At 33.3% G+C, this 14491-nt stretch overlaps 1 protein-coding gene across 1 annotated transcript in view; it reads left to right on the plus strand.

Annotated features, from left to right (window-relative positions):
* LOC131841983 (uncharacterized) overlaps window positions 1-12957 on the plus strand; it is a 45761-nt gene extending 32804 nt beyond the window's left edge. The window contains exons 3-14 of the mRNA XM_059190410.1: window positions 391-541; window positions 1141-1313; window positions 1977-2071; window positions 2385-2568; window positions 3960-4167; window positions 4473-4616; window positions 6139-6314; window positions 7985-8082; window positions 9306-9446; window positions 10365-10614; window positions 11713-11839; window positions 12502-12957. Of these exons, the coding sequence (XP_059046393.1) occupies window positions 391-541; window positions 1141-1313; window positions 1977-2071; window positions 2385-2568; window positions 3960-4167; window positions 4473-4616; window positions 6139-6314; window positions 7985-8082; window positions 9306-9446; window positions 10365-10614; window positions 11713-11839; window positions 12502-12634 (1880 nt within the window). The 3' untranslated portion in view covers window positions 12635-12957. The remainder of the gene's footprint in view (window positions 1-390; window positions 542-1140; window positions 1314-1976; window positions 2072-2384; window positions 2569-3959; window positions 4168-4472; window positions 4617-6138; window positions 6315-7984; window positions 8083-9305; window positions 9447-10364; window positions 10615-11712; window positions 11840-12501) is intronic.
* Window positions 12958-14491: the final 1534 nt, after the last annotated feature.

The raw sequence follows: 14491 nt of genomic DNA on the forward strand, positions 1-14491 counted from the left end.
AATTTCCAGTATCCGTCTAATCATAGATTTATTATAATATTTAATAATAATAAATGTAGATAATTAATATAATGTAGTTTTAATAATATCTGCTTGATGTTTAGAATTCAAAATGTATTTTTTAATGCTTGGAATACAGAATAAATTTTTATACTCAGGGAACAGCAGAACGTGATGACACTTATATGTATTATATATAATTACCAGCATTGTACATACCATATTCTGACAAATAAATATATTATATTATACCATATTATAAACACTTGAGTTTGGGATATATTGTGGCCGAAACCAGATCCGAAACAAAATATTCACTACTTATAATTAATAAGATATAATGAGCATACATAAATTTTAATAAATTTAATAAAGAAATTGAAATTTTAGTACCAGAAGAATGCAGAAACCGGTGGTGGGCCCTGGAAGCCACACCTGGATACAACTTACATGCAGAAGGATCCAACATAAAAATTGCTCACAACACTACACTCAATGAATGTTACGACTCAGTACTTTCCAACCGAGAAAATTTATATCGGTAAGTTTACACTAAAATTTCTCCGTTACGGAATTTAAATATAGCCATGCAGTATATTTAGCCATAGCTAAACAAAACAAACTTTATATACTCTTTGATGAGTATCTGTGATCGTAAATTTTCAGGAAACAACATTTAGCAATTGTTTAACGTTGGCTATATTTCTTGGCGCCACGCGCCGTTTGGAATACGGTCTATGTTTGTTTATTTAGGTAATCAATCAGCACGTTTCGGAGATTAGCGCGCATAATCGCACAGATAAGAATTGTAAATTGTAATAATAATTCTTTTACATCCTATTACGTTGATGAAGTTCCGCATTATTTTGTTTTACATTTAAGCAGCTAATAGCCATTTACAAGAATTGTTTATTACCAAATGTATAATCAAAGTGATATTTCAGTCAAGTTTATTTAATATCTGTACCTACGCCAAAACAGTTTACTCCCGTATTGGCCCCATTTTGGCAATCAATAGCCCAGTGTTGGCAAATAGGTATATATAATTTATAGTTTTACCGAGATTAATAGATACACCTGTTGTAGATTGTTTATTCTATTTTTTTTTAAATTCCTGTTGTTTCATTTTGTTTATAATAGATCCGCCCAGTGGATTGGTCCGGAGATTCTTCTCAATAATGATCTGATGGAAACATCTTCTGTGGACATCGGCAACTGTATCCTGAACGTAGCAGACAAATTCTCAGAGCCAGAATCCTACCGTGTAACCAACTATTACACAGTATACGTTGAAAACCAATGTAGACATGACTGTGAGTTTCTTACATTGCCTCTTGCCAAGGATGGCCTCGATAGCCTAGCGGATTAGCATACCACCTCATACAAAACTATATGCATATATTATAAATATAATCCTTCCAGAAGGAATACTCTAAATGATAGTGAAAATCTTAATAAAACCCGTTCCGTCGTTTTGAAGAATTAAGCAGAGAAACAAACAGATGAATAAAATACACTATATCTACGACTGTACATATGTTTACTTATAGAAAACTGTAACATATATTACGGTTATATAGAACCGGGGGAGGAGATTGTTAGTAATGAGGACTAGTAACAATAAACCATATCAGGTCAATCTCCACGTGGTCCACCCTGGAGAACTGACTTCATATTCTACTGGTGCCTCGCTAGGCTATACTCGCTAGGCTTCTTTTATTACAATGTTAAAAGGTTGTATAGAACCAATATAAATTTTGGTATATGATACAATTATTTTTATAGATATCATTAATAATTGCTTAGCTCCCTCGGTAACCGGTTTCTATGTAATAATAAATAAAAAAATATAAACTCGGTTTCTAAGGAAATTTACAACCTTACTAACTTACAATCCTTGATAGAAGTATCTACTGTACAATTATATCCTATACTCTTTATATCATATTTATACTATTTTTATACTTTCGTAACAGATCCACAGAAGATAGACAGATGTTCATACGAAGAATACAATAACCAGACGTTAAAACATGTGGATTTTACCATGAAAAACTATACGAAAGATGAAGTAAGTATAGAATATGTGTGGCGTGGTCGTCATATTCTTTTGTCTATGTGTAGGTAATGTAGATGTAGAAGTCCATCTTCTCAATCTACCCTGAATTACTAAGATTTTATTCCTCCTACTATGGTAGGTATGTATGGTACCTTAGTAACTCACCCTTCAAGCGAAACATACAATGCAAGCTGAACTATTTCTGAGACAGATATACTTCAGTGACTTTGTACAAATAATACAAATTACGATTATGTACTAATTATAGTAGTTGATCTATATCATTGATGCATGAAATAAATATATTAACATATGCATATGTCAGTGTAAAACAGGCTGTGAAGTGGAACAGCGATTCGTGTGTAGAGGCTTCACTTGGATTGAAGGCGACCGAGCGCACGGCAGGGGACTGTGCGACTTGCATAGTGAGGACTTGGTTACTACCGGCTCCTGGCTCCTGCGTAGGAACTCTGCTGCCACATACTACAGGAGAGTCATTTGCCTCAATAGTAAGTAGAATAAATACATAATTATACTTACGTAAAAATACCAAGATAGTCCAAAAGTCATAAAGGTGTTCAGAACTTATGTAGACATAAATGAGGCATAAAAATAGCATGAAACTTTTGTCGGTCTTTTATCATGTTGTCCTAATGTTACTTAAATCAGTGTTAACATAATATTGGAAATTTGAGTAGGTACAATAGAAAAGACTATATTGCAAAATGAAAGATGCAATTCTCACGACGGAAATTTCATAATCGTTTATAAAACAAAACATTTCTAATAATTATATTGCTCATGGTTTAACTACGGTAACCTATAGTGATCCATGTATGACAAGTCAATGTTGAAAAATGATTTCTCTGTATTGACGCCCTACTAATAAGAATGACAAAGTAATCGATGATGTAAAATCCGTTACAAATCAATACGGCACTTTGTATTATCAACAACCTTACGTATTAGATCTTATAAATGAATTGTGTTGTAATAACGAAATAAGATTTCGTTTCCAATTTATTGCGATTATCGATTAAATAGGTACTTGCCCATTTCTCTTGTTTATAACAATGAAACTTACAATCCAAGGGAAATTATATAGAATGGGGGCATGATATCTTAATTCTTTCGAATAGCAGTTCATGAGCCACTAACTACGAGGTGTGCCATCAGCTTGATGGTTATTCTATTAAATAAAGAAATCAATTTAATCGCAATCAACGTCGTTGATTTTTTATTGCAAAAATAATTCTGATAAATGCTATAACAGAATAGCAGAGAGGGTGGACCAGCCCCCTGGAGAGCTGCCACCTCTGATTTGTAGACCGTTTTGTCTCGGTATTTTATTATAGTTTTTTGTTTGAGACAAATAAAAATGATTATTATTATTATTATATATCATTGTTTAAAGTTCAAGAAAGTTTATAAAATGCATTTTATGACATATTTTTAATTTCAAACATTCATAATGCAAAATGTAGTTAGCCAAACTATAGTTTTTATATTATTAGAAAGAAACGCTCATCTGAAGACTACTTTTCTGAAAATGTGTAACATTTATACTTGGTTATGGTTAATCTCGAATTTCGTTTGCTTTAATGTTAAGTTTGCACTAGCGGTGGTTTATTTAATTTTACTTTCTGTTGATATTTTGAGTTTTATTTCAAATCTCTATTTAAACAGAAACTATCGTTATCTAATCGTATTCAATTTTCTATAGATATTAAACTTTAAACTCTTCGCAGACAGATACCGTATTCAATATGTTCTTTTTCATTGTCTACCTGGCATCAAGTACATTATTTGTTTACGCATTGTATTTTTTCAAATAGAGAATCTAAAAGTTCCTTGTTTCAGGTGTTGTTTGCGTTTGTTTGAAATTTTATTTATTTTACAGTTACTGTGGAATGTGAAGGTTCCGAATTGATTGTAACGTATCGTCCGCGCAGTCAGTTCCGCGGCAGGCTGTACGTGCCAGGTCGTGGCGAGCATTGTAGCGCGCGCGCCTCAGGTGGACCAGTGCGACTTTCATTGCCTCTTTATGGAGATTGCGATGTAAATTTCGCATACGCTATAACAAATACTCCCAGCGGTGTGACTAACAGGTAAGTTTACTCATTCAGATTAGGCATGAGAAATCGTATAGTACCTATATATTGCTGTACGTGTGTATCGGATTAGTCATAAAGATTTTTTTCTATTTACTAACATTCATAAATGTTTGAACAATAATATACATATAAAGTCCATAAACATAAATAATAAGCTTTTAGGGTCGGCACCGCGCATATGCCATCCCTGGTGTTTCATATGTACATAGGCTATGGTAACCGTTTATCGTCATATGGGCCGTATGCTTGTTTGCCACCATTTTAGTACATAGAAAACCTAAATATTGATTATTTTTTAGAACAATGGCTTACGTGATGGTCATGATACAAAACAACCCGATAATCCAGACAGCGGGTGACCGCTGGGTACGCGTGGGGTGTTCGCCAGCAGCCGGCGGCGGCGCGCAGGCAGTCGACACCACAGTTGCCGTCCGTGAAACCGGGTAACAAACAGATAGGTACCTAGTGTAACATCAAAATAGAAATAAACTTGTAAAACAATGTAAATCTTAACACACAAGAGAAATGCAATGTACAAACGTCTCATTTCTATTAATTCCTTTTCTTTCCCGTACTGATAATTGGGTTTTAGGTTACATTTAAGAATATTATACTGCTTTTCCATTAAGCTTCAAATATAAATATTTTCATCATTTCAAATCACGTTAACTACGTCTGATATGTAGTGCTGCGCTATATAGTGTTTATATACAGATAGAAAACATTTTATTTAACTATATTACACAAAATTCTAAGAATAATGTGCATTGTGAACGTTATCCATTATTTATATACAAATTAAGCAATTTAAATATACATTAAAAACAAGAAGAAAAGTTATGTATGGCTTGTTGAATCCAATAAAATATGATCCTTGTTTTAAAAGGCCAGTTGCAATATCGAAGACTACTAAGAAACAATATTTACCATTACTTAGGCTCTTTGTAGCTCCTTGCATTCTATTTTTATTACAAATCAATCAAATAATCATAATACTTACTTGTTTACAGAAACCATATAATTATGTATTTAAAATACCTACTGTGTATAGGTACCTATATATATCAAAATCAACATTGTTTTTATCTTCCAATCTGGGTTTACATCTTTCTTTTAAAAAACAATCAAGTCACTAAACAAATTGATTAAAATGTGTGTAGAACGTTGGCTCAGCCTTTCGGATTTTTCGCGTGAATCACTGAGTCAACCGGATCGAGAGGACTCGTTCGTGATTCATATAATTCCTTGTAAATATGCGGGTGAAATGTTTATATTAGTAGGTAACTTACCGGTTCCTACATGCCTACATTTAATATGCACTCATATTTTATTGCCGATATATGTATCGTGAGGTTGTATTACAATATATATATTTTAATTCAATATATAGCCTATGTCATTGGAGAAAAATGCCTTGAACAGTGAAAAAAATTTTCAAAACGTTGCAGTGGTTCCGGAGCAGCAAAATCAGTTCTTCGTCTTATATAGAAAGTATATATACTTCACTAGTTATATTAGTACTATAACTTAGTAGGTATATCTACGATTTTATATTATATATGTAGAATTGAAGATATATAAAGAGATCTTTAATGGTAGTAACCGAAACATATTTTATTATATAAACAAAAGGATGTTAAATAAATAAATTAATATAAAGCTTATAAAGAAATTGCTTAACGGTAATGCAAGAGTGATATGATATGAATACTTAGGTATTACCACTAAGAATAATTATCTAAAAAAATCATTATTCAAAAATACCTCATTTTCCGCTTTTATTCCGATCAGAAAACTATCTGATTTTAATGGTGATTTAATTAGTGTTTGCATAGAATGGTTATATAATAATTGAGATATATCCGCTATACCAGTCTATGCTGCCGGAAAATAAGAGTGCAATACGAATTAGTTTAAATTGTATTAGTGTCATTTACTGTAGTTATATAAATTGATTATAACCAGAAAACCATCGTTTCCGAGTGAATCGGCGAATGTTGGCCCGGGTGGAGCTAGTGCTGTGTACAGCACGAACAGTGCTCCCCTCACCATGTACGTTGTGCGAGCACAGGACGACACTGCTGCCAGCACTGGCGCCGTCTCCCTAGGAGAACCCCTCGAGTTGAGAATAGAGACAACAGGTATTTACTTTATTGAATAAGGTGTTATTTTGTAAATTCATTAAATATCTGGTAACCTTACCTTCCTCTTTAAGATAGCTATCATGAAGGAATCTGGTTTATTGCTTTAAAATAGTATATTGCAATACAAGTATAATGATAAAATATATACTATAAAAAGAAAAAAACAATATCTGCATTGCCATAGTTACAAGGTTTCTTAACTTATCATCAAAAATCTACTTTAGCGTTGAAATTGATATTACATACTTATTTAATTTTAGGTTGTTTGTTATATAATTAAGTTCGTTATGTCTATTTTCTGATTGATAAAAATGGCTCGTAAAATATTTTTTTATTTATTTAAACATTACGACATTATGGATACAAAAGGCGGACTTAATGCTATAGGCATTCTTCGGGAATTGCAGAAAACTGGATGGTGGTTTAACATTTAACGCTTTGACTAAATGGGATAACTGAATTTTCGGATATGACAGGATAGGCAGGTCAATAGTAGTCAAGTCAATTTTGGATATCTGATTTGAACTTCCCACAATAATTGCTTCATATTTTTATTAGATTAACTGACTTTATGATTACATTCTTACTTATGTTTTGTAAATCATTGTTAATTTTCGTATTTGCGAAATTTAACTCATATTTGCAGTGCGTCTGTAGCTATGTATGTAGCTTACACTTTAAGAAATCAGGAATTAGGTGTAGGTATAATTTAATATTCAGTACTTCTCGTCTTGAAAATACAGATGAATGGTAATAATTAAGATTGATGTATTTGTTTAAGCAGATACACTTTTTTATGTAGTTTTAATATAAACACCATAATTAATCATCATGGTTATATTAGAGTAACCGCCGCTTGCCGTAAGGCGAGTCATCGCAATTGTGTGTTTATATTTTATGGTGAAAGTCTCAATCTACTGTCGGATTTGTCCTCACTATGTTCTCACTCGCTTTGAAACCACAATCAATGTGATTATATGAGCTATTAAACCCTCTTATTGAGGGAATAATTTCGTAGGCAATCAATTCAATCTAACTTAATACGGTGCTCTACGGACCGACCCCAAGTTGCATTCTTGAGATCACAATTGCGAGGTGAGGTTGAACCTAGCGGTGTCCTCAAACTGGAAACGTAGCAGTCAAGCATGTATTGGCTTGCAGCTCTCCATAATTTCTGTCTGGGGTTTGGAGCCTCTTTTTTATTGGCGACCATCTGCGCCAGCAGAAAAATTACTATCACTGCGCAAATGCGGTAAATTAGGTATATGTTTGCGGTTAATAATCAATAAGGTTGTGTGATGAAATTCTTAAAATAATTCACACCAGAGGGCTGGAATTTCTGTGGGATAGTACGGGCACATATTTTTCAGGCGAGGTTAACGTTCTCACAACATGGACCAATCGCCGGTTATGATCATATTTTATCACCCATTATCATTTTTATCGTCTTAAATCCTTGCAATGTTTTCCTTAAAAAGTCTATTCACTAAAGTACTTTAATTTTTGAAAATTATTTCATCCGGTAACCTAATATACGAATAAATATAATGTAGAGTTGTGTAAGATCATCATCATTTCCTCAAAAAACGATAATCTAATTTACGTACATCATCATGTACGTAAATTGGATTTTTTTTTATAGCAATATTCTTAATTTGTGATATTAGATGCAGCAGAGATCGAGGCTTACCATCTAGTAGCGTCGTCAAGGCTCGGTGACAGTTCTGTGCTGTTGCTGGATAGCAGAGGGTGCCCTACCGGACAGGTAAGTTGTATTTAATGAAATAGCACAATATACATAGATACTGTATTTAAATATTAATATAAATAAAAAGCTGATTCCCGCTTCACATTTAATTTAGACGTTCGCGCCATTTTACAATACAGACTCCACTTTGTATAAAATGCACAGAGTAGGTATATGCGTTATAAATATCACGCATTAGGTAATTACACCAAAGACTATATATATGTGGTATGAAGGAGAATACCTACCCTGTATAACATAGATCCTACATACTCGTATATATGTCCCTTGTATATTTAGACTAGTCATATTTCGTTTTAATGTCTATTAACCTCAATGAAGGAGTTACTCATAAAAACTGTTATTATCGGTTCTAAATACAGAGAATTCAAACTTTATATCTTTTTTATATTGTTTATCAAATATTAGTTTTTAGTAGAGTAATACCAATATTAATAAACTATTTTCTTTCTTTTTTTCTTTCAATATAGAGATTCAAGTTTAGAAAGGTTAATCTAACCAAACAGATGTCAAATGCCATTTTAGAGAAATCTATAACATATATGTTTCTCATAAATGTTATTTTTATTATTGTAAACTAGAAATTTACGTAGTATTAGCCGCGACTTATTATTTGTTTTTAAGATATGCCAAGAGAAAGGCCTCGTGATTCAAATTACCGCATCAAATTTTCTTAAGCTCCGTTCAGCCGTTTAGTAGTGAAAATATTTTCACAACTAACCTGACAATCAGACATAGGTACACATATTTCATTTTATAATGTAACTGTGGATATGAGAAATAAACCTTTTTGTGTAGCATAAAATAGTTCATATACTTACTTGTTCTTATTTAAATGCAACCCTTATTCTAGGAGTGGGGACAAATAACTGCCTATACAGTTTTTATTAGACTAATTTATTATTATATTGTTTACGATCCTGACATGTTATTGTTATAATTTTTATTATATCGAAACTTTATTAAATTTTTTTCTTAAATTTCTGATCAATGCAAAGCAAATTCATACTACATTTACATACAAAACTTTTATAAAAAGTAACTCGGCAATTTTGTTTGGAAAATCATTCCCCTTAGAGTTATTATATTATATTTAGAGTTATAATTAGTACTTCATTGCCCTGATCTAGTAGACATTCACAAGGTCTAGGAATCACTTACCGTCACACAGACCATTGTAGTTGAGTAAACGATTTCTATTATTCTCATATATATTTCAGGTTGACTTTCCATCGTTCACCAGAACCTGGCTAAGTGGAACGCAGCGTCTTTCGGCTAATTTTAAGGCATTTAGATTTCCGACATCGCATGTGGTGCGGTTCGCTCTTATGGTGCGATTCTGCGATAAGAAATGTGCAATCGTAAGTAAAAAATAAGTAGCTAAGTTAAGCAGAGCTCATACAAAACGTAGAAAACAAGTAATCGAAATACCTTTTTTGTTTCATAGTGTACATAGAAACCTCAGACTACAAGAAACAATTATACTCATTATACAAATGATTACTTTATAGAACGAGAATCGAGCTTGAGACTAGGTAATTAGACTATATAATAATAATCATCATCTTTATTTGTCTCAAATAAAAATTAAACAATTGCTGCTTATGTAATAATTAAAAATTTAAAGTAATGAATGAGGCAAAACAGTCTACATATAACTCAGAGCGGGCAGTGAGTCCACCCTCTCTGCTACCAGGACCACCATGAGAATGAAAAGATTTAAGGAGCTCGCCAATACACAAATAGCAGGAGTACAATGCAGTATGATCCATACACAAAATAAAATTATATTGATCCTTGACAACGCCGAACAGACAGCATTAAAAAATCTAGTGATGGTGCTGGAGGCATGGACCATAGCTGCAGTAGAAGGAAAAATAGCTCCAAGGATCACAAGTGTTGATGCTATGAGAGTTGGTGTCGACACGGCCGTAGTCCCGGATAGACTGAAGTGTGCCAAAGCCTCAGAACACCATCAATTAGTAGTTCACAGGGGAAAGGAAGAAAACATACACTACCACACACATATTTAAAATAATATTTTCGTGGAGAAGGTGAAAGGTAGAAAGTAAAAGATTTTAAAAATAAACGGAAAAGGTCTTAATGGTCTATGGAAAGTAAGAGCGTAACAATAATAAAAAAAGAAAACCCTCTTTGCTATTCTTAGTAAATAAGAGATGACGAAGACGATGATAGCACTTAAACTACTAACAACAGATAAGGTACCTATACCAAATATAAATAGAGTATACTTATAGATAACAAATGTTTTGTTTTAGACTAACTGCGGCACTGCGAGTCGAACAGCTCGGGAAGCTAATGAAACAAACGAGGTGTATGAAGTTATGGCAGCGGTAAGGGAGTCAGGGTGGGCAGGCGGGAGGAACGGCGTAGTGGCACAGGGTGGCGCAGCCGGATGCGGATCCTCCAATGATGGTCACGTGCCTTTAGAGCTGGAGATGGTTGTTGGTGCTAGGGACATCCTGTCTGCTGACACGTTGGTTCGAGCTGATCATCGCGCTGCAGCACGTAAGTAGCAAAAAAAGCATTTGTATTAATATTTACACCTCTTGAACTTGAGTTCTTCGTTTGAACAACTCAAGTTCATTGCTGGAGTAAACACTCCTATGAACTTATGAACGAATCTATGAATGTTGCAGCAAAAAAAGAGCAAAAAGGCAAAAATGACATGACTCTAACACAAAACTATTTAATCCATAGTCCATTACATTTTATGTTGATGTTTTGTTACTATAGAAATAGCATGAAACTTATTACTATTACAATAAAACGAAGGCTAAATAAGGAAAAATTACTTTTTGCCTAATCTTTCATTATGGCTATCATAATGAAAGATTAGGCAAAAAGTAATTTTGAGACTAGTTTGATAAAAAGACTATAAATTTGCATTTCATCACCTCTATTATGTGTGTTATTATATAACTACCATAATGAGTAAACTACCATATGTCCCTATAACCTTGCTCTACCAATACGTTGGGAGAACTTAATACCTATAGATTTTTATTTCGAGTTTTCCTTCTTTATATCTGATATATTGCTTGTTATTTCTGTTTTTAGGTTCTTACAATATTCTAGATATGGATGATTATTATTTATCATCAACGTTACGAGCCTTGCACTACCTACCTGTTAGTTAGTATTTCCAGAGTATAATAAATTATTGCATTGTATTCTATTTTCATCATCGGTTATAGTGAATAATCGGTTCTTACGACTAAATTGCAGGGCCTTATCTGAAACAATGCAATAATTATATACCTATATTGTTTATAGCCACTATCCGGTGGTATAGCGTTCATATTTTGGGGTCTTCAATGTCTTTCATCCGGTTTTTACTATGGTTCTAATTTTATTTAATAGAATTATTATTATTTGAATGGCGAACAAGCTGACAAGATGTCAAGTGGCAACCGTTGCCTATATTCGAGAATGAGTGAAGTATTTTTTATGAAGAGTATTTTAAGCATGATTACAAAATTAGAAATAAGTTATTCCATCTTTGAAACTACGTATTGTTTGATCATTCAAACAATACGTTGCTTATTTGATTAATGAATCAAACAAGCAAAGCGTTGCATTGTCTCGGTCACCCTTACTCTTTAGCCGAAGTGAGTCCGACGAGCGACGGAGCAATGGTGTGCGTGCACGAGCTACTACTGGTGGCATTGGCGCTGGCCTGGCTCGCCGTCCAGGTTTTACTGCTGCTAGGATGCTGTGTGCTTGTTAAAAGGTACATTAGCTAATGTAATTAATTGTAGTGTATAGTGCATAGTAATGCAGTTTTTTTTTTCGGAACTCTGGTGTAGTCATTTTTGTTCTCCCAAAATCCGTCTTACATGGCGATCCTGCCATATCGCGCTAAGTATTTCATCTTTTTTTTGTAAGGAATTTTTTTAGATACTGGAATGGCTAACAATCAGACTTTCCACCTGACGTGGAGTTGAAGCTGTCACCTAACCGCAATATTCTAGGGTTGCAAATAAAAAACATAAAACATGGTGTCCATCGGTCACTACAGTATTCTATTCCATAAAGTATAAATCCTATTGATTATTGTTTTGTTTTTTAAAATATTCGTGCTTGTGTACAATTTTCAAATTATAATATAACACTTCTAATTCGAAATTTAAATTGAGATATCCCGAAAATAGTTTGATAATTCATAATAAAGAATTTATTTTTTAATGTAATAACATTAAAAAATAAATTCAAACTGAAAATTTTTCGTGTAGTTTTCCGACTTCGTTCTTTTTTAATTAATATAGTAACAATTTGCTATATATATGTACATAACTGCAAGAATAAACTGTGTGAATCTTGTAAACTCCCCTGAGTCGTATATATGTAAATAAATAAATTCAGTAATTATATGTTTATTTTGTTCCTGTACAGATATCGTAACTTGGCCGAGATGAGTATGCAAAAGGAGTACCAATCGTTCGACAACGTGGGTTTCGACACGGTCTCCACGCACCGCCGTGTACACTGGCCAGATCAAAACATCGATATATTACATACTACTTAATTGTTTTATAACAATATATAAAAAAACTTTACTATAATACCCAACCTCTCATACTACATGACGGCCTCGAAGCTCTATCGGTGTAGCACACCGCCTTACTTCCAGAGGTCGCGGTTTCAATTCCTCATACGGTACATACATTTGTATTCAAGAGTACGGATTGTTTGTATCGCTATTATATATTTATATAAAAAAATATCTATGTAATTATATAAGTTCTCTAGTACCCATGACACAAGTTCTCATGAACTAGATGGTGCTATGTGAATTGTCCAAAAATATTATTAATAAAAAAAATGAGAAGATGCTTTACATAAACACAAAAAGTATATTAAAACGTTCAAAAATGTAAAGTAGCCTTGTCTGTACCTATTATGTTAGTAAACAATTTGTTTGAATTATCTCATGTTATCGAGGACGAAAGAATTGTCTGCTTGACTGTGTGTGCACGTGAATCTTAGTCTACAATAAAAATAGACAAATACCTTACCTACTTCGTGTACTGTATATGATACTAATTTAGTCCCGAATAATGTGTTCTTATATATAAAAACTTTGTACATAATCATGTGGATTGTAGATATCTAGATCTAAAGTTTCTATAGCTATTCATATGTATGTAAAGAAGTTATTGAAATTAAAGTAACAAATATGAACTATATCTTTACTCTTTTACTGTATATGAAAGTCCTATATACGGCCTTAAAATCGGTGGCAATATCGGTTAGGGGCATCCCAGATCATTTCCTGGATTATCACATGCAAATTGTAAATATTTTTATTATTCTACCTGGCCTACATACCTGAAATTTAAGAAGCAATCTAGGGAGCTCTACTATTCTTGTCCATTTATATCTCTCTGTGCTAGTTGCATGAAATACAGTTCATAGGAGAGAAAGGGATTGTTAGTAATGGGAACTAGGAGTCTATTGCTAACAATGTACCATCTCAGGTTGACCTCCACACGGTTCCCCCTGGAACCCAAGTGATTCATGATGTGCTAACTGACCTGTCCTAATTCTCTTCTGATCTTATTATCCTCGTGCCCCACCAACGTATACCGTCAGCACAGGCAGATGCACCATTCCATTGTCATCCATTTTAAAAAAAATACAGTTCATATTACTCATTGATATTAACTATATAGCTTTAATTTGGCGAAAGAATAGAGCAAGTAATTTTGAGTTTTTCATTTACAAACAAACAAATATAAATTTTATCTTATTTTATAAGTAATAAAAAAAATAAGCAGAGGAAGAATAGGAATTCCTCTTTATTTTTATAGCGAACACAATAACTGACATTATATGATGTCGTCCGATTAGGTGAGTATAATGAGTAATAAAAAATACAATGAGTCCCTCCTCTTCAATTAAAAATACGCACATACATATGTGCGTATTAGTACAGCTGCACATAACGTATATACAAGGAGTTAAAGCCCTCGTTAGGACTAAAAATAATTCGATTCATTGGCATATGATCGTACCGTTTCGCATCGTTTATGGTTGTGATTTATATACTAGTAAAGTATTAATTTAACGTTGACGGTAGTAGACTCCTTCAACGATCATCCATGTCATAGACCGACCAAGTCTAAGCAGCGGTAGGCGGTTCACTCAACTATATTATCAGAATGGAAGCAGTAGAGACAAACGGCGAAGTGTTGTACGGTGGATGCCATTAGCCTTATTATACCTAACTAGCAACCCTCGTCTCGGATTTAAAATACTTGTATATCTCGATTTGTTAGAGTAGAATAGTGAAGAGGAGTGAATGAAGAGGATGGTTTATATAAACCTTCCTCTTGAATCACTCTAGTTAATGTTGAAAATTGTATGAAAATCCGTTGCGTAA

Source organism: Achroia grisella, unplaced genomic scaffold (assembly GCF_030625045.1).
Source record: "Achroia grisella isolate CSIRO2021 unplaced genomic scaffold, CSIRO_AGI_Agris_v1 utg204, whole genome shotgun sequence".
NCBI lineage: Eukaryota > Metazoa > Arthropoda > Insecta > Lepidoptera > Pyralidae > Achroia > Achroia grisella.